Here is an 18,972-nt window from a genome sequence, read left to right as displayed (position 1 = left end):
ACCAAAATACCAGCCTCAACCACAAAAACCTACAGCATCCATTCCAACCACTGTTTATGAAGAAGATGATGATGAAACCACCAATATACCTCAAACATCAGAACATTTCAAACATTATGAACTCTTGACCGAATTGTACGTATAAAAAAATAATAATAATGATATATGTTGTTATGCCTTACATTTTTTTTTTTTTTGTTCTTCTCGTTATTATGGATTTACAATAGTACCAATCTACGTAATCCAAGACATTGTCCTTTAGGTGTCTATGTGATGCCTTCATCTGATAGTTTAAATGGTAAAACAAAAAAAAAATTAACAATAGACTAACTAACATTTCTTCAAAGTTTTATATGGTGTCGTGTTTGTACACAAAGGATATTATCGATCAGGTGTGTTCAAGTTTCGAATGTTTATTCCAGAATCATATCCAGACCATCCTCCAGCAGTGACATTTATGACGGATCTATTCCATCCTTTGGTTGATCCTCATGGCAATGCTTCTTTATCACAACAATTTCCGACTTGGCGACCTCATCAGGATTATCTATTCCATGTACTTCATTATATCAAGAATATGTTCAAGAAAGATGTATTGGAAAAATTAGTAGATAAACATTGTTATAACAAGGAGGCTTATCGATTGTAAGTGATTGAAAAAGAGGGAGGGGTTATGCATCTCATACTAAATATTTATTGGTAGATTCCGTAACGATAGACCAGTATTTAGCAAACTTTCTCAACAATGCGCACAATTATCCATCACTACATCTCATTTATTCGAACACTTTCCCGATAACAATATGATCCGATTCTCTCCTCTCAGTGATCCTCAATTTGACGAATTGAAATCGATCATTTTTAGAAGTACTACCGTAAGTTATCAAGTCTATGTTATTATTGATACTCATCATCCCTTTTTCTTTATAGTCATTACCGGAATCAATACCTTAGTCATCCCATTTTTTTTTTTTTGTATTATCATTCTTTTATTTCCTCCAGATATTCTCTATTTCATAACCACTCTATTATTTTACAACAATGACAATAAAAATATATACACAATCTATTTTTTTTTTTTTTGATTTTCATCAAATCTTCTATTCTTTTATTTACAACAACTGTGACAATATAAAAATATATACATATCATCTATCCTATTGATCAAGAATCCCTTCACTGATCCGTGTCACGATTTTGTTCTTTGACCCATGAGGAAATGCATCACCCCAAGCGGATTTTCTTGCGTCTCGATATGGTACTTTGCCTTGAGATTTGGGAATCACCATACGTTGAATTGTGCCTACAAGATAATATCCAATTCAGTCTTCTTTTTTTTTTCTTTTTATTGATTTTTTTTTTAAATTTACCTGTGGATGCACATTGATCCATCACCACATGTTTGTTCTTTTTCAAAGGTGGTTGAATCAATCGAGGCCAATGATAGGCTTGTCCTTCCATTGAATTATTTATTGGTCTTGATCCTTTTCGAAGTATGACATAAGAGTATTTGGAATCTTCCGTATTGAATTTTGAATGTTTTGTTTTCATCTATTACAAAAAAAAAAAAAAAGAAAAAAAAATATTAGTATGTATTCATCTTACTCTCTATTTTTTTTTTTTTTTTTTTTTTTTTACCAAGAAGGAAGGTCGTTGTACACGTTGAGAGAAATGACACCAGAATTTGTCAGGATTAGCTTGAGGGGAATAGAGTAATGGACAAGGTTTATCATGTGGACACTATAGCAAAAAAAAAAAAAAAAAAAAAAAAAACAATAGGACAATCAATTTCCTTCCTTTTTCGTTTTGTTGACAAGGACTTACAGGTGCAACTACATGAACTTTTTCTTTTTCATAATCAAGGATAACCTGGCGAGCACGTGCAATATTTGAAAAACCAACAGGAGTTCCACGTTCAATCAATACCTAAGGAAGAAGAAAAAAAAAGTAGATTTTTTTTTTTAGTTGATCGATCCTTTACAGAAATCCTTTTCCTCATCATCTTTTTATTTTTCTAGTAAATACCAAAACATCTGCTGTTTGATCCCATAATTGTTGAACTGTCGATTTTTGTAAGGCCAAAGAAGAAATATCACCCAATGTGAATGCGCTCACCACTAAATCCGTTTTTGGTTGGCGAGGATCATAAGCCAAGTATCGTTTAAATTCGACATTTTTCTTCGTCTGACTTGCATCTATATATATATATATATAATTCCATTATTTCCAAACTAAAGAGAATGAATCATTTTTCATTTTACCTTCAATAAATTCAGCTGTACGAAGCATATCTTCAGATAAATCCACCCCAGTGATTTTATCTAAATCATCAAATACATTTCGAGCCGCCCTATTTGTTTTTTTAACAAGTCAGTTATCCTTTCTCTTTTTTTTTTTGAGAAATTTAATACCATATTGCTGTTCCAGGTCCAGTACCAAAATCAAGCATAGAAGTAGGAGAATAGTTGGATAGTCGATTTTTGAGTTCAATCAAAACATTAGTAATAGCAGCAAAAGTAGAAGGTAAGACACCAGCAGCATAAGCAGCAGATTCACGAGGTCCATAAGAAAGTATATGAGGATCTGTCTGTTGTTGTTGTTGAACAGTAGACGGGTCTTGTTTCTTTGTTGATCTTGATGAATGACGAGATGAATCTTCTGTTGAAGGTAATCTAGAAGTGGATCGTAAAGCTTCATATAATCGTAAGGCATCAGTTCGTACTAGTCGTTTATCAGGTTGTTGATTGATGAGTTTGGTGATTGCTTGGATCAAAGGTAAAGGTAGATCGACACATCCAATACGTTTTCGACCAAAATCAGCTTCAATAGAACCTCGAGTGTATTCTTGCGTCGATTGTGGTAATTCTTGAAGTTGAATATTTCTAAAATAGATAATAATATGAGTATGTAGAAAGAGAACAACTTTTTTCGAGAAACTTACAGATCTGTATTAGAAGTAAGATCAGTTTCGAGTGCAGCTAAAGCTTTTTCGTCTAAAAAAAGGACTTTTTCGGGTATATGTTGTTGACATTGAGTTGTTGAATAAAAAGTACGTTTTATAATAGGAGAATATTTCCATGAAGAACGTAAAAACATGATTTGTATTATTAATATTTTTTTTTTAAAAAAAAAAAAAGAAAAAGAAAAAGAAAAAAAAAGGAAAGCCACTTTAGTTTGCTTTACAAAAACCAAAAGTGTAGAATTTTGATGCGGAGCTTTTGGTTTTTTTTTATCTCTTGGCTTTCGTTTTATTTTTGGTCCTTGACCTGAACAACCAAAAAAGATCGACCTATCAAAAAAATATATATATTTAAAAACTCCTTTTTTTTCGCTCTAAATTTTTCCCTTTTTTCTTTTTTTTTTTTCACTTTATTGGCAAACCTCCCTTTTTCTTTTTTATCTCTTTCTTTTTTCTTTCCCTTATTCTTTTTTTTTTCTTTATACCATGTCTATTGATACTCCAGCATTTGACTTATCTGACTATTCTTATGTTATTGGCATTGGTAAATAAGATATATACATAGTCTGACAGAAATGTGGTCAAATAAATAAAAAAAAAAAAGTTCTAATATATTTTTATTTTTTTGTTTTTATTTGTTTTTTTTTTTTTTTATATAGATTTCGGTACAACTTTTTCAGGGTGCTGTTATGCATTTACTAAAGACGGAGGAGACGAAATTGTGGATATTACTAGATGGTAAAAATATATATATATATATATATATTAGAAGAAGAGGATTGGTTATTGTTTAATGAGTGAATATTTATCTGTATAAAAGGGAAGAGGAGAAAGAAAGAAGGAAGGAAGGAAGAAGAAGAAGAGGGGGGGAAAATATTTGAAAAATGCATATGAACTAATCGCGAGGCAATTGTCCTGTTTTGTCGTTATTTTTGATGGTATCTTTTTAGGCCGAAACAAATGAATGTATATCCCAAGACTCCGACGTTATCACTTTATCGTAATGGATCCAATAAACTTGTAGCATGGGGACAAGAAGCTCGAAAGTTATCATTTAAACGAAGTAATATCGATCATTTATTATCAAGATTCAAATTACATTTGGATGAAAATTTGGAAGATTTACCACCTTTACCTAATGGATTAACAGCTTTGGATTGTATTACGGATTATTTGGAAGCTTTTCATACTCATGTCACTGGTGAATTACAACGTGGTTTTGCCTCTAATTATGATCAATCCAAATTCAGATATTGTTTGACCGTACCTGCAATGTGGAGTGACAAAGCCAAGGCTACGATGCGTGAAGCTGCTATTCGTGCTGGCATTGTCAATCGATGGGATCATCCTGATCGTCTCATGTTAATTAGTGAACCTGAAGCTGCTGCTCTCTACTGTGAAAAGAAATCTGAACAATTCAATCTTGGTCATGCCCAACGTTTTATGATTTGTGATGCTGGTGGTGGTACTGTGGATTTGATTGTGTTTGAAATTGATGACTCTGGTAATCGACGATCTCTCAAGGAAGTCACTAAAGGTCAAGGAGATTCTTGTGGATCTACATTTTTGGATATGCGTATGCGAGATTATTTGAAAAATCGATTTTATCATCATGGCAAGGTCAGTGATACAGCTATGGAAGCTATGATGGAAACATTTGTGGAAGCTATCAAGGTAAAAGAATCAATTTATATATATATATATATATATATATATATCTAGGGGATCAATCAAAAACTCCTTACCTTTTTTTTTTTTTGTTATGTATTTGACATATTTAGCCTCAATTTGACGGTGAAGAAGATCAATTCCTCCCTCTTCCAGCTTCATTAGGATTAGGAGATATGGATGATCCTGATGCGGGGATTGAAGATGGTAACTTGCATTTACCAGCTCAAGAATTACGTGAATATGTATTTGAACCCGTGATTCATCAAGTCCTTTATCTTATTGATGAACAATTACATCAATCTCATATTATGTTGGATGCTATCTTTTTGGTGGGTGGATTTGGTCAATCTGTTTATTTATATCGTCGGGTACGAGAAGTATTTGAAAGTCGTGTGGGCTTTATTGGTGTTCCTCCTCGTGGTGAATTGGCGGTTGTCAGGGGTGCTGTTTATTTTGGTTTGAATCCTCGTATGGTTACTGAACGGGTCTCACGGCGTACTTATGGTGTAGAAACTCGAATGCTCTTTGATGCTCGGTCTGATCCTCCTGAACAATGTATCAAAGGTGATGACGGACGATTGTTTTGCAAACAACGATTTAGTATTTATGTGGAAAAAGGTCAAGCTATCAAGGTAGATGAATGTGTTTCTAAGAATTTCATGATTGCTTATCCCAATGATACAGACACTGGTAAGAAGAAGTTAAAAAAAAAAGGGAGTACAAGGGATGATGTACAATAAAAAAAAAAAAGGAGATTCTGACATTTTTTTTTTTGATAGACTTATTTGCTTTTGATGGTCAAGGTGAAACTCCAAGATTAACTACAGATGCCAATGTATTCAAAGTAGCACGATTTCCTATCAAGATGCCCAAATTTCATGGAGTACAAAAAGGTGAACCTATTTTTATGACGATCAAGATGTTCTTTGGTCAAACAGAAATCAAGATTGAAGCTCATATTCGGGATCGTGTGTTTACTTTTACTTCTGCATTTGAAACTTTGGAACGTGGTTTATTGGATCTCAATGGACAACTCTCTAATATGAAATTAAGACCTGATGATAATGATTCAAGTATTGGTGCTGGTGGATTGGCTGGCTTTAGTGGATCAAGTTCAAACTTATCATCTTACAACTCTCGACCTCCTTCTTTACCAGCGCAAAATGAATATGGTTATCCTTCACCTGCTCGATCTTATCCTAAAAGTGAACGTGGAACCGATGACGACAATACTTTCTATGATAGTGACTCAAGATATTCAAATGGAGTTTCCTCAACAAAAAAGAAATTCTTTGGTCTCAAATTTTCTTCCAATAAACGCAGATAGTGGCAACATCTTTTTTTTTTTTTTTGATCTCCCTATTCATGTTTTTAATCCAACATTCTTTTCCCTTTATTTTTCTTTTTTTTTTTTATTCTATTATCCTTTTTCTTTTTTTACATACATTACATCAATCATTATTTTCATCATCATCATCTTTATTATCATATCCTTTTCTTTTATACTAAATTCTATAACTGTCAATTTTATTCAATTAAAAGGAAGCAAAAAAAAAAGATCGATTTTTTTATATTATATTAATCTTGAAACTCTATTTACTCCCTATTTATAATTTACACTCATTTCGTAGATATGGTTCTATTATGCTATCATTCATTATCATAAAGTCATTTTCATTTTCATTTTCATTCAGTCATCATCATGAATATCATTCATATTTCAATGAGATTCAATCCACATTCAATTTCACGATATGCCAACTCATTCTATGATGACTCTTAACATGATCATCATTCAGAGATCACTATACTTTTGTTTCACAATCAAAAAGGTTGAACAACAAAGTACCGTAAAGTCAATGAAATCATAGAAGAGAAGACATTCCATTGATAAAGTCTTCATATAATCATTGACAAACACTAGAAAAAGACGGTGGGAACAGACCTCTGCAGCCGATCCCGAAGACAGCGTTGTGTATCTTTATTAAAATATAAAGTATCTAAACTAAAAAAAGGAAAGGATCTGCCAGGTATCATGCATCAAAACAAATGTCAAATAAATAAAAACAAAAAAGATAAACTAAATCATACACTCATCTATTCTTCAAGAACATTGCGTTCAGAAACATAGATACCATCCAAAAACTTTCGAATATCCTTCTTCTTAACAAGACAAGATTGTTGAATATCAGCAGCTAAATAAACAAGAAAAAGAAAAAAAAAATTAATTAGTAAAAAAAAAAAAAAAGAAAGGAATTTTCTTTTTTTATGTATGGATACTTTACCACATTGAGAAACAGCTTCCAAATCATTACCAGTCAAAGTCAATTCATCCTTTTGGTTGGTAGAAGCAGCAACAGTAACACCTTCACGCATCTTGACACGGAACACAACCTTTTGACCCAAAAAGTTACGAATTTCAACATCCTTGCCATCATTATTGATAATACAGTTGATAGGGAAATGCGCATAGACGTAACGCATCTTGTATTGGAATCCTTTGGTGACACCAATGATCATGTTGTTGACAAGAGAACGGACAGTACGAATACAAGCGACATGCTTACGACCACCATGATACACTACAAACTTGAGCTTGTCTTTACCAGCAAACTTGATTTCAATGTTCAAATGACGCAAGTTCTTGTTCAATGTACCTCGAGGACCTGTCACTGTGATATCACGAGCCTTGATGGCTACCTTGACACCTTGAGGAATGATAAGTTCGTCGTCTTGATAGATATCCTTCATGATTTAATCTATTATAATAAAAAAAAATAATAATAGATAAGTATCATTGTATATCAATGGATGGATGGATGGATGGATGGATATTAATTTTACCTTAAAGATTGAGAGAGAGAGAGAGAGAAAGAGGAAAAGTTTTGAACCCTGTTTTTTTTTTTCCTTTTTTTTGAAATGGTGGCGAGCGGGGTAAGAAATGGACCGAACGAAAGGATCACTAAGCAGAACAGAAAGTGTGCACATGGAGTATGGTGTAACTAAAAACAAAATCGTCATTTCAAACTAGAGAGAACAAAGAAATTTTAGTTCGGTTTTTCTTTTTTTTTTTCAAGATATTACAGTCATTACATCAATGAAATATCTAATGAAGAATTTAAAAAAAGTAACATTTTTTTTTGTACATCATGAAAACCAAATAAAAAGGAGGAAACAAACATTTTTGGTATATAGATTGAATCAATGGGAAAATGATCAAGCGAAAAGTATCATGAATTCATCCTCCGATGGTAATAAAATAAAAAAAAAGGGCATTTTTCTTTTCTTTTTTTTTCCCTTTTTCTTTTTTCTTTTTTCTTCTTTACTATACTCTTTTTATTTCATGTATTTATATATTTGAACTTTTTATTATATACAAAAATATGTCACCTGCTGCCACGACTTTGGTTGATCCTGAAGAGAAACATCATTGGGATGACCCATTGGATAATAAATCTCTATCGTCTATCGATACCAACAATGGAAAACTACCAACACCTAGTTTAACTGAATCAACTCGTAGTAGACGTAAAAACAGTCGGCTTGGATCTCTGTTTCATTCTCATTCTATTATCATGCGCAATTTGGAAACAACCCATCATTCTACAACAACACCTAGTTCACCTGCACATATGGCTACGCAAGTTTGTCATAATTTACATCATGATACAAATGATAACAACATCAGCAACAACAACAATAATAATAATAGTCGTCGATCCTCTATGCATAGCTTTGCGGGTATTGAAAGCCCTGGAGCTAAACTAAGTAGATCACTAGGTAGTATTCTACGGCATTTTCACCATCCGATTCCCACTTCTCCGTCCAACAGTCATCCTCTTTTCAATGGATCCAACCATACTTTTGATCAAGTAGATCGATTGGAATCTAAATATGGACCTTATATCAAACCTATCGACAAAAAAAAACATCTTGGTGGAAACAAAAAGAATGTGGCAAGTGGTGCTACTGCTGTGATTCGACTGGTTCAACCTCGCGATGGTTCTCCTATCTTGGCTGTCAAGGAATTTATCAAGAAAGATAAGAATGAAGATGAACGTGCTTATAGAAAACGAATGCAAAATGAATATTGTATTAGTAAATCAGCAAGTGGTCATCCTCATGTTGTGGAAACAAAGGATCTTGTTTTGGATGAACATAATCGATGGTGTACTGTGATGGAATATGTAAGTTCTAAATAGTTTTTTTTTTTTTTTTATACTTATTTATTTATTGATAATAGTGTGCTGGTGGTGATTTATTTAGTTTATTGGAAGAAAGACCTACGTTATCTATCATGGAACAATCATGCTTATTCAAACAACTCCTTTTGGGATTACAACATTTACACAAATTGGGAATTGCACACCGTGATATCAAACCTGAAAATCTAGTGATGACAACAGGTGGTACATTGAAGATTGCTGATTTTGGCGTGGCGGATGTTGTACAGACCTGTTTTGAAAAAGAGGCTCATCTTTGTCATGAATGGTGTGGCTCTGAAAACTTTTGGTCGCCTGAAATGTGGACGTTGACAAGTGCCCAAGACCCTTATGATGGTCGTGCATTAGATATCTGGAGTGCTGCCGTGACTTATTATTGTATCCGATTCCATTCTCTTCCTTTCAAATGTAGTTTCTATCGTGCTCCTACTATGAAACATGCTGTTCCTGGATCACCAGCCATGGTGGCTGCTCAAGCTGAAGATCATGGCGATAAAGGTTATCAACAATACCTCGATCAACGACAAAAAGATCTTTTACAATGTCACCTTTGGCTTGGACCATCACAAGAAACATCAAACAATGAGGGATTATCCATGGAAATTCGCTCTTGCTTGGCACATTTATTGGATCCTGACCCAAAACAACGTTGGACTGTGGACCAAGCTTTGGATTGTGATTGGATGAACAATGTAGAAATGTGTGATGATGGGGAACTTCCAAATGGTTGGCGACATTATCATTGTGCACACAAGATACGCAATTTTTATTAGTATAATTTATATATATATATCCATTTTTGTACAATAGTTTATTTATTCGATCTTCTTATTGTTTTTATATGCCTCATTATCTTATCTTAGAATCAATAAATATGTGTATTACCATTTATATAAATAGAAAAAAAAAAATAGGAGGACAATCAAAGTTGGAAAAAACAAACTATTTTGGTTTCATCGATGATTCACATGAAATCCCCATTTTAATAGATGTTTTTAATGAAATCAGAGAATATCATCATGATAACATGATCAATTATGACATTTTTTTTTTTTTTTTTTTTACACTTGGGCGCTGCCATCCAAGGTTATCCATATACGGTAATCTCCTCATGTTGGGTTGGGCTGTGTTGACATATCATTAACAAAAGGTTCTTAATAACAACATTATAAATAAATAAATAAATAATAATAATAATAATAATAAAAGAGTGGATTCTTAAAGAGGAAGATGGATAAACGGGTCTATTATAGGAATTTTGAATAATAAAAAAAAAAAATCTAGAAATAGTAGAAATAAATACACAATAGGAGATCTTGAGTATGAATATACTGTTGGGAAGGATAATCAAGTCAAAATCATAGGTTGAGACACATCATGTTCTAGAACCGCCATAAGAACTCAAAACTGAAGTGATCATCCCTAGTGTGTCATCTTCTTAAAAAAAAAAAAAAAAAGGAGTTGATCGCCTTTCATCATCCATCCTTTCCTCATCCATTGATCGAACCAAACTTGATCCTATCACTATAGATAAAAACTATTCTTTTGACCTGAATAAAGTTCATAGTTAAATGCTTTGCTTCCATAATGGAATCATCATCCGAGTCACCCAAAATAAATATCATAACGATTACAAAACTATCAAACATCCTTTTTTTTCCATCGAGCCATAAAAGGAATAATTCATTCTACTGCCATATACTAAATGCTTGTCATTGACAAAAAAAAAAAAAAAAAAAAAAAAAAAAAAGAAAGATCATTGACCTATTTCGATGATTAACTTGTATTATCGCCTTGAATCGCTAATACCTATTGTCCGGCCAGCTGGATGAAAAAGGGATTGAATAAGCTTGTGCCTTGTTGATCCCTTATAATATATACATATAATGGATTACCTTTTTAGCCATCTTGTCCTGTCGTACTACCAATCGTGATATCAATTCAAGAAGGCTGTATGTGTGTGTACAGAAAGTAAAAGATTTGTCTGTTGAGCAACTCGAAGGTATAGTACCAAAAAAAAAAAAAAAAAAAAAAGAACAGGTCAAAGGTAGTAAGAAAAAAATAAAACTTATACAGCTGATTTCAATACCGATTGCTTTATTCAAAAAAAAAAAAAAAAAAAAGATATATATAATCATACTAAAAAAAAAAAAAAAAAAAAGAGAGAGAGAGAGAATAGAACTACAAGGAACGACAAAGTCTAAACCCACAAAAAACATAAGGATAGGCAGCCTGATACCAATTCTTGAATGAAATCCGTTCAGCCATTCTAGGATGTGTTGCCCAACTTGCACCAAGTACCACATGATGCTTCCCATCCAAAAAGTCAGCCGAATAACCAGGATACAATTCACTAGGTGTATAGCCTTGATATGAGTCCCACACAGTACTTGTCCATTCCCATACATCGCCAATGACATGTACTTGTTGATTGTTCAAAGCTAAGGGCGTCCATGCTTGAAAGCCAATATTCGCTACATCACGGCCCAATGTTTGATCATCGTCATATTCCTTGATGGGGGTCTTGTCCATGTGTTGTCGAAACAAGATCCATTCTTCTTCAGAGGGTAATCGCATCTTGTTCGCATTGGCATAGGCTTCGGCTTGTACACAAGATACCTGTACAGGCCAATTCACGGCATCATGCATGTCACACATTCCAAAACTGGTCTTGATCTGAGGTAACTGATCATCATCATCCTTCTTTATCCATGAGGCTGGCCATAAAGAGGGTTCACCATTTTCTTTCCAAAATTGCCAATATTCACCATTCGTCACAGGTCGTGATTGAATTTCAAAAGAATTGGATGGTACTGTTCGTTTTGGATGTTCATTGTCCCATCCAAATTCTACTGATGTTACTTTCTTTCCATCCATGGATTCATCATCATCATGTCCAAGTTGTACAGTAGTATTGTCCTTGATAGAAATCAATGGTGCTGAGGATAAAATCGAAAGCTGTTCTTGCTGTTGTTGTTGTTGTTGTTGTTGTTGGGAATACCACCATGCTGGAGGAGCCACTGTAGGAGGATGAATATTAGGACTTTGTACCAACATATATAAAAGAGTTTCCACATGCATGGCTTCATGTTCAAAACACATCCATACCACACGAGCTGCACGTTGTCGAGAAGGAATCATCCAAGCCAGAGGATCATCTGTATGATTATAACCTTCAGTCTCCCAATGCAATAATAGTCGCCGAAGTCGAAGTCGAACACGTTGTTGATATTCCAAGATAGATTCTACGGAAGGCCAATCTTGATTGTTGGAGGGAACTTGAGAATGAGGATTACATTGAGTTGGATCGTCTATATCAGGATCAATACCTCGTTCAAAAATATCGGCAAAAGAACTAGGTTCAGTCAATGCTGTGGATGTACCTTCCATGTCAGCTATTTCTTGATCAGCTTGATGTCGAGAGAGCATGATATCCAAAAATGCAGGAATATGACCAAGGTAAAAAAGAAAGGGATGACGCAAGGCAATGGGACGTTCAAACAGCATGGTTTTATGGTCTATCATCGTACGAGTCACCACATCCCAACAAGTCCATAATTGTTCCCATTCGTGCAAAGAAGGTACAGCTTGAGGCCAACGGTTTGTTCCAGTAATGTTGACCAAAGTACCAGGTAAATTAGGTTGTTGATCATCTTGAGCTTGTTGGACTTGTTGTTTGGAAGCACCAGTATCACACGTTGCGCAGTTCAGTCGTTCATCATCCGTTTGTTGAGAATCATAGGGGAAGAGCGTTGCTACCGTGCCTTGATTATCACGTTCAAAATGGAAGGGTCGGCATTCGGCTAAAACCAGACGATATAATTCCTTGGGATCCATCCATTGTTCCACCAAATCCAATTCCGCAGCATTAAGGATATGAGAGATTTCCGCCAGATTGTATTTGTAAGAATGTTCGACATGAATCAATTCGTCCTTGATAACTTGAACAACACGTTGCCCATTTTTCTTTGAAAAAGTCAACGTCAAATCCTTTTTTGCTCGATAATGCGCCACATGTCGTCCATGAAGAGATTGATAGCGTGAGTCATAATCAAAATCATCCTTGTTAAACAGTGCTTGTCCAAGAATCACATTGACATGGTCCAATCCATTCATAATAAATTGACGCGTTATCCCTTGAGGATCATCATAGGCTTTGGCAATCACGGATGGATCATTTCGACGATCAAATCCTATCACACAAAGATCACCTGGTTGTAAACATGTTCTTTGCAAACGTCGTAAAAAAATAGCAGATTCTTGTCGTGATTGATTCCCAATAGAACTTCCAAGCCAGAGAACTACTTTTGGTGTGCTGCGACTTGTATATTGCTGACTAAGCCAGGGAATACCTTGTTCATAAGTACCCAAAAGACCATACAATTGAACATAATTGAATTGATTTCCCAAGGAAGACAAAGATTTTTCCAATTCATGTTGATCCAAATCCAATGCATAATAAGTAACGCGTTTCTTTTTCATTTCCATAGCCTTTAGAATCAATTCTGTTTTTCGTAGTGAACTAATTAAAAAAAAAAAAAAAGATGAATATGATTTTCATTTTATCATTTTATAAAACTTACCCAGCACCTAATTCAATGATAATAGAACCATTTTTCACTCTATCAGCAAGTTGATCAGCATGTTGTTGTAATATAGCTCTTTCAGCATTGGTCAAATAATATTCATCCAAATGAGTAATTTGATCAAACAATTGTAATCCCAAGGTATCATAGAGTACAAAGGTAGGAATGGATTTTTGAGTGGGAGGTTGGTCCAAAGAATTCAAAATGGTGTCTACCAGATCAGCACTATTGAATGCATCTTCTAAAGAAGGATGTGTAGAAGCAGGAGGAGAGGGAGGTGCCATACGTATATTACTTGCATTGCTAGGTCCAGTGGTAGTGTTAAATAACTTGGTTGTAGATCTATCCGCAGTTCTAATGTCAAGAATAGTATAACCAGGTGATATAGATTCTATTGAAGGAAACATATTTGTAGAGTAATAATAATAAAAAAAAAATATAAATATTTTTGTTTTGTTTTGTAAGAAAAAGAGAAAGAGAAAAGAGACAAAGAAAGGTCTTTTAGAATTGCGTTCCTTTCAGCATGACTGAATCGGTGGTTAAATGAATTTTTTTTTTTTTTTTACCTCTTGTTTCCCGAATTTTGTAAAAGTTAGGCTGGTTTCAGAAAATGTGGGAAGTTTTTGATATGTTTCTTTGGGTATTGATTTTCTTTTTTTTTTATTGTACTACCAGATGATGATTCCCTATTACGATCTTGATATCCACGTGATGAATTGCGACGATGACGCTACTTTATAATGTTCCCACGTTCCCGATTTTAAATATAAAAGAAGATTTTTTATATTTTATTGATTAATGTACATATAAATAAATGTATATGGGTATTCTATCATATGTCTAAGATGCAGATATTTTTCTTCTACCACTAAATAAAGACATGATTTTCCAAGGCTTACTAGGTTTTTGGGGTATCAAACTTTCTTCCATTTGTTGTCGTTCATATATTTCTATTTCCTTGAGTCGTTGACATGCTGGTTCATATTGTTCTTGTGCTGCAATTTGATAATAATCCTTTGCCACCGGTATATTTTGAATCAAACCATCACCATGATAAAACCTTTCAAAAACGAAAAAGTTAAAAAAAAAAAAATGTCGTTAGTACACTATTTTTTTTTTGTTTTTAATTTACATTTCACCCAACATGTATCGTGCATAATTTTGTGGAGCATCTTGTTGACTTGCCGCTTTTTGATAATATTCAAAAGATTTCATTTGATCTTTTGGTACACCAAGACCTTGACGATACATATCACCCAAACAAGATTGACAATATCCTAATCCCGATGGCCAAATATCATCCCCCTTGAGACACCATTCATGTGCCAAATCATAATCTTGCTTGACCAAAGAAGGAATACCTTCAAAATAAATCCGCGCCAATGCTTCAATAGCTAATGGAAAGCCTTGTTGTCCAGATTGAGCCAACCAAAATAATGATTGTTGAATATCCTTTTGTTGTAATAAAATATCGCCCACCATGAATTGACAATATTTTTCTCCATTGCCTTCTGCTACTTTGCGTGCATATTGATATGCCTTTTCCAAATCCTTTGCTTGTCCTTCCCCTTCATAATACACTCGTGCCAATTTCGTCAATGCTCGAGCATCAGGTCCTGATAATACAACTGATCCATTCTTCTTTTTCTTCTGATGATTCATCACCATTTTTTCATAAAGAGTCACACTTTGCTTCATGTCGTAAAGATCTGGATAAGTGTATTGATCCTCCATCATCATTGCCAGTTGATATATAGCACCATCATGATCCTGTTGACTAGCTCGTTGGAAGTAGGTTGTTGCTTGTTGAATATCCTTTTCTAGTCCTATACCTTTCAATCGCATTAGTCCTACGAGGTAACTCATATCACCTTTGATCTTGTTGATAGTTTTTGACTTTTGTTGATCACTGTCATTCAATGTATCATCTGCATAAGACAAAATAGTATCCATCAATCGAAAGAATGTTGTTGGTTTGTCAGATCCTTTTTGACAATGAAGAAGATTGGTTTCCACAAGACCAAGACAAGGCACAATAGCTGAGGATAACCATCGATCAAAAAGACTTTGACCCCAAAGTTCTGCTTCACGTTTGTCAATAATAGTTTGCCAATGTTCATCTGTTGTCCGTAACTGTCCACTTAACACGATACCCAGCTTGACTTTGGCCTCCACATCACCCTAATCATATGTAGATTGTTAGTTTATACACACTATTAACAGTTTTATAATGCTTACTTTGATTGCTTTGATACGAAGATATTGTATGGCATGATTAAATAATGTTGGTTGTTGATTGATATTATTAGGTGCTTGAAGAAATTCCATCACTAAAAGAAACAAGAATAAAAAAAAAAAAAAAACAGGCTGTCAATATGATTGATAAAACAAATATTATGTTTTCTTTTCGTTACCATTTTTTTTTTTTTTTACCTTTATGAGCATGAAGCTCACTAGGGACATCTTTTAATAATTCCTGTAAAGATGTCATTATAAAGAGTTCATAAAACAAAACAAACAAATAGACACAAGAAATGAAATAAAAAAAAAAAAAAAAGATTTACAAAAAAAAAAAAATGGCAAGTGCTTCACTCCGATCAGGTTGCACGTGAAGAGAATTTGATGAGCTTTATTGATTCAAATAATTTTTTATGTACATTTTGAAGCGCATATTCATACAAATGATAATGAGGAAAGGGAAAAAAAAAAAAAGAACTAGCTAATAATAATAATGAAAAAAAAAGAGAATGGGGAATGGGAAATAATCAAAAAATATGTATATGTGGAAGGAGATGGCTTCAACTAACTAATGACATGGTTTCGGAAAGATGATCACCATTTGTTGTTGTTGCTGTCTCTATTGACGGAGGCTCATCATCGCACCGGAATTTCTTGTTCGGATTATCCACCTTTGAAACTAGATGATGGTTGTTGTTAGTAGTATTAATATGATCTTGACTATGATGAGTGCCATTGTTGTTATTCATAATGTTGTTACTGATGTTATTGTTATTATTATTGTTGTTGTTCCCCTTCACCTAAAAAATAGAAAACAAATAATGTTTAATATCACATACATTTCAGTTCCTTTTTTTAAATATATACTTTTGTTTGAGATCGTTTCAGTTTCTTATCTTTGCCCAGTAAATCCGCCGGTAACATGGAACCTTTCACATTCCTTAGCACAGCAGACATACAAGTATCATCATACCCATCCCAAGATTTCACCATTTTCAAGAATTCTTGTGTTGGCCATATAATATCCAATTTCCGTCTGGTTTGTTCGCCTGATCTCTCGCCACTTCGTGATGATGGTTCGACAACAAGTCCAATATAAAAACTAGTGGTGTAATAAGGTGTCAGTTTGTTAATATCTTGATCCGATAATTCCCCTTTTTCTTTAATCCAGTCAATATAGTTTCGATCCATGTTGCCTTCACCCACTTCAAATGATCGATTTTGAATGGATCCACCATTCTTGACATCTTCCAATTCCTTGTCACTGAGTATATAATGTAACTTGTCTATTCCTTTGATATATGGGTGTGCCAATTGAAGCATATCTACTAATTCCAATTTCAAAACTAATTGACGTATTTTTGATTCCACTAGACCGTGCCTACGTAATCACGAAAGAGAAAAAAAAAAAAAAAAAAAAAAAAAAAGAGAGAAATGAGTTTAGTAATAATAATAATAATAATAATAATAATAATAATAATAATGAATAAAGAGTATTTACCATTTGACTTGAATATCAGACGTTGGTGACCCAGCAACAATTTGTAAGTAATGTCTATAATCTTGAAAAAAGTTGCTTTTTGTAAAAAGGACCTGCCAAGAAGAGTCACCTTGAAGTATGGAATGTTCTACCAAATCTGCACTGCGTTCAAACTCGGTGATCATGATAGCTCTAGTAGAATCCGTAACATTATGAGTAGCACACATAGATGGGTAAGCAGGAGTAATAATTGGCATCCGGTGGCTCTTGTCAGCAGGGTATAGCTTGGGGTTCCAGACACGCACTTGGAGAGGACCATCTTCCATTGGTTTCAAAAGTACAGGTTGAGGCCAGTTCCATTGATAAAGAATACGAAAGAATCGACCGATGATGGTGGATGCACACGCATTTGGGTAAAATTGACATATCCGAGCCACTAACATGGCCCAAGCAACACCTCCCAAAAATCCCATGATATTGGAATAAATCGCACGTCGTTTTGCCCATAACTTGATTGCACGCAAAGCTATTCGAAATGTTGGGATATTGGGTACCAGTCGTAATATTTCATCTGTCACACGTGATCCATTGACACTTCGTATACATCGTTCATCCAATCCTTTGAGTAAGTTATTATTTGATAATTCCAAATCATCAGGTACTTGAGCCACACCTAGCCTTGCACATACAAAATCGATCTATACAATGATCATTAATCAACATATATATATAATTACAATTATAAACTTACTGGTATTCCAGAGAAATGCATTTTGATCACTGGTACAAAAGCATCTACTACATCCTAAAAAGAGAAATTGAAAATTAAAGAAAATATTCACTATATGGGAAAACTATAAAGAAATTTGATTCATTACCGTCAGTTCAGTGACTTCTGGTCGTTCAAGTAACATATCCCGCATAATAGTAAAGAAGTGTTCTCGTTCAACATGTTTTGGAAAAACGCATAGAGTATCAATATCAGCACCTAAAATAGATAGATAAAAAAAAAGAAAAATATATCAATTGAATGAATAACTATTATAAAACGATCACTTACCAGCACCATGAACACCAAGTCGATAACTTCCAAAAGTGAATATCTTGCCACCAGCTTCTTTTGCTAAAGAATCAGGAAATCCTTTCAATTTGCTCACTTTGTAAACGAATTCCTTGACAAGTTTGTCTAGTTTTCCCAATACAATGATACTACATGGATAAATAAATAAGTATAAAATAAAGAAATGATTTCCTTATGATAAAACTATTACCGTTTTTGAGCTTCTTGTTCAGATTCAAATAGACCATTCTCATGAAGTGTCTTGACCAATTTTTCAGTTTGTTCTAATTCCAAAGGTGAAGGAAACGAAGAAGATATAGGACCTGTCACTCCCCAATGCTGCTGCTGCTGCTGCTGCTGCTGCTGCTGTTGTTGTTGTTGTTGTTGTTGCTGCTGCTGCTGTTGTTGTTGCTGTCGTTGCAGTTGTTGTGAGGATGGTGAATGTAAAGTTGTCATTTATGTATACATATATATATCTATCTATCTTCTATCTATCTATATATATATATATATGTAAATATATCTTTCTTGATTGGGCAATTCAGATATATCTATATATAAAATATATCACTTGTTTTTATATTATAGTTGAAATGTATATGTAGTGTATGAATATATGAGTAGTTTTAAAATAAAGTAAATATTTGTAATAAAAAGAAAAGGGAGGTACCTTCGAGAAAAAAAAAAGAAAAGAAATGGGATTGCTTTACGTTCCCATAAAAGTGGCAAAAAATTCTTTTGACTATCTGTAGTCA

At 33.9% G+C, this 18,972-nt stretch overlaps 8 protein-coding genes across 8 annotated transcripts; 3 read left to right on the top strand and 5 right to left on the bottom strand.

The window, feature by feature from the left end:
- Positions 1–273: 273 nt before the first annotated feature.
- Positions 274–954, top strand: BX664DRAFT_365054 (ubiquitin-conjugating enzyme/RWD-like protein; the record flags this gene model as incomplete). The annotated part of the gene is made up of 4 exons (XM_051548449.1): positions 274–298; positions 348–645; positions 704–875; positions 931–954. 4 exons carry the CDS (start codon positions 274–276, stop codon positions 952–954), a joined length of 519 nt encoding a protein of 172 aa, XP_051402088.1.
- A 117-nt stretch (positions 955–1,071) lies between these two features.
- BX664DRAFT_330207 (mitochondrial small ribosomal subunit Rsm22-domain-containing protein) lies at positions 1,072–3,134 on the bottom strand. The gene is made up of 8 exons (XM_051544933.1): positions 2,942–3,134; positions 2,412–2,882; positions 2,262–2,350; positions 2,026–2,195; positions 1,825–1,926; positions 1,639–1,740; positions 1,371–1,551; positions 1,072–1,303 (listed from the first exon to the last, which is right to left on the bottom strand). Exons 1-8 carry the CDS (start codon positions 3,094–3,096, stop codon positions 1,158–1,160), a joined length of 1,416 nt encoding a protein of 471 aa, XP_051402087.1. The 5' UTR covers positions 3,097–3,134; the 3' UTR covers positions 1,072–1,157.
- A 276-nt stretch (positions 3,135–3,410) lies between these two features.
- Positions 3,411–6,104, top strand: BX664DRAFT_295517 (uncharacterized protein). The gene is made up of 5 exons (XM_051542155.1): positions 3,411–3,503; positions 3,619–3,697; positions 3,910–4,633; positions 4,741–5,320; positions 5,410–6,104. Exons 1-5 carry the CDS (start codon positions 3,446–3,448, stop codon positions 5,955–5,957), a joined length of 1,989 nt encoding a protein of 662 aa, XP_051402086.1. The 5' UTR covers positions 3,411–3,445; the 3' UTR covers positions 5,958–6,104.
- A 623-nt stretch (positions 6,105–6,727) lies between these two features.
- On the bottom strand, positions 6,728–7,381 carry BX664DRAFT_365051 (ribosomal protein L6, alpha-beta domain-containing protein; the record flags this gene model as incomplete). The annotated part of the gene is made up of 2 exons (XM_051548448.1): positions 6,728–6,825; positions 6,916–7,381. 2 exons carry the CDS (start codon positions 7,379–7,381, stop codon positions 6,728–6,730), a joined length of 564 nt encoding a protein of 187 aa, XP_051402085.1.
- Positions 7,382–8,262: 881 nt separating this feature from the next.
- BX664DRAFT_261396 (kinase-like domain-containing protein) lies at positions 8,263–9,626 on the top strand (the record flags this gene model as incomplete). Its single annotated transcript, XM_051540679.1, has 2 exons — positions 8,263–8,817; positions 8,874–9,626. The coding sequence occupies 2 exons, from the start codon at positions 8,263–8,265 to the stop codon at positions 9,624–9,626; spliced, it is 1,308 nt and encodes a 435-aa protein (XP_051402084.1).
- Positions 9,627–11,022: 1,396 nt separating this feature from the next.
- On the bottom strand, positions 11,023–13,931 carry BX664DRAFT_295507 (uncharacterized protein). The gene is made up of 2 exons (XM_051542154.1): positions 13,437–13,931; positions 11,023–13,375 (listed from the first exon to the last, which is right to left on the bottom strand). The coding sequence occupies exons 1-2, from the start codon at positions 13,844–13,846 to the stop codon at positions 11,035–11,037; spliced, it is 2,751 nt and encodes a 916-aa protein (XP_051402083.1). The 5' UTR covers positions 13,847–13,931; the 3' UTR covers positions 11,023–11,034.
- A 636-nt stretch (positions 13,932–14,567) lies between these two features.
- On the bottom strand, positions 14,568–15,767 carry BX664DRAFT_259697 (uncharacterized protein; the record flags this gene model as incomplete). Its single annotated transcript, XM_051540597.1, has 2 exons — positions 14,568–15,620; positions 15,678–15,767. 2 exons carry the CDS (start codon positions 15,765–15,767, stop codon positions 14,568–14,570), a joined length of 1,143 nt encoding a protein of 380 aa, XP_051402082.1.
- Positions 15,768–16,317: 550 nt separating this feature from the next.
- BX664DRAFT_111432 (Poly(A) polymerase central domain-containing protein) lies at positions 16,318–18,903 on the bottom strand. The gene is made up of 6 exons (XM_051539706.1): positions 18,429–18,903; positions 18,218–18,366; positions 18,036–18,145; positions 17,909–17,962; positions 17,179–17,855; positions 16,318–17,058 (listed from the first exon to the last, which is right to left on the bottom strand). Exons 1-6 carry the CDS (start codon positions 18,671–18,673, stop codon positions 16,533–16,535), a joined length of 1,761 nt encoding a protein of 586 aa, XP_051402081.1. The 5' UTR covers positions 18,674–18,903; the 3' UTR covers positions 16,318–16,532.
- Positions 18,904–18,972: the final 69 nt, after the last annotated feature.

The sequence above is a fragment of the Halteromyces radiatus genome (genome assembly GCF_025201355.1).
Source record: "Halteromyces radiatus strain CBS 162.75 chromosome Unknown BX664scaffold_3, whole genome shotgun sequence".
Taxonomy (NCBI): Eukaryota; Fungi; Mucoromycota; class Mucoromycetes; order Mucorales; family Cunninghamellaceae; genus Halteromyces; species Halteromyces radiatus.
This window is presented reverse-complemented; position numbering and strand designations above follow the sequence as displayed.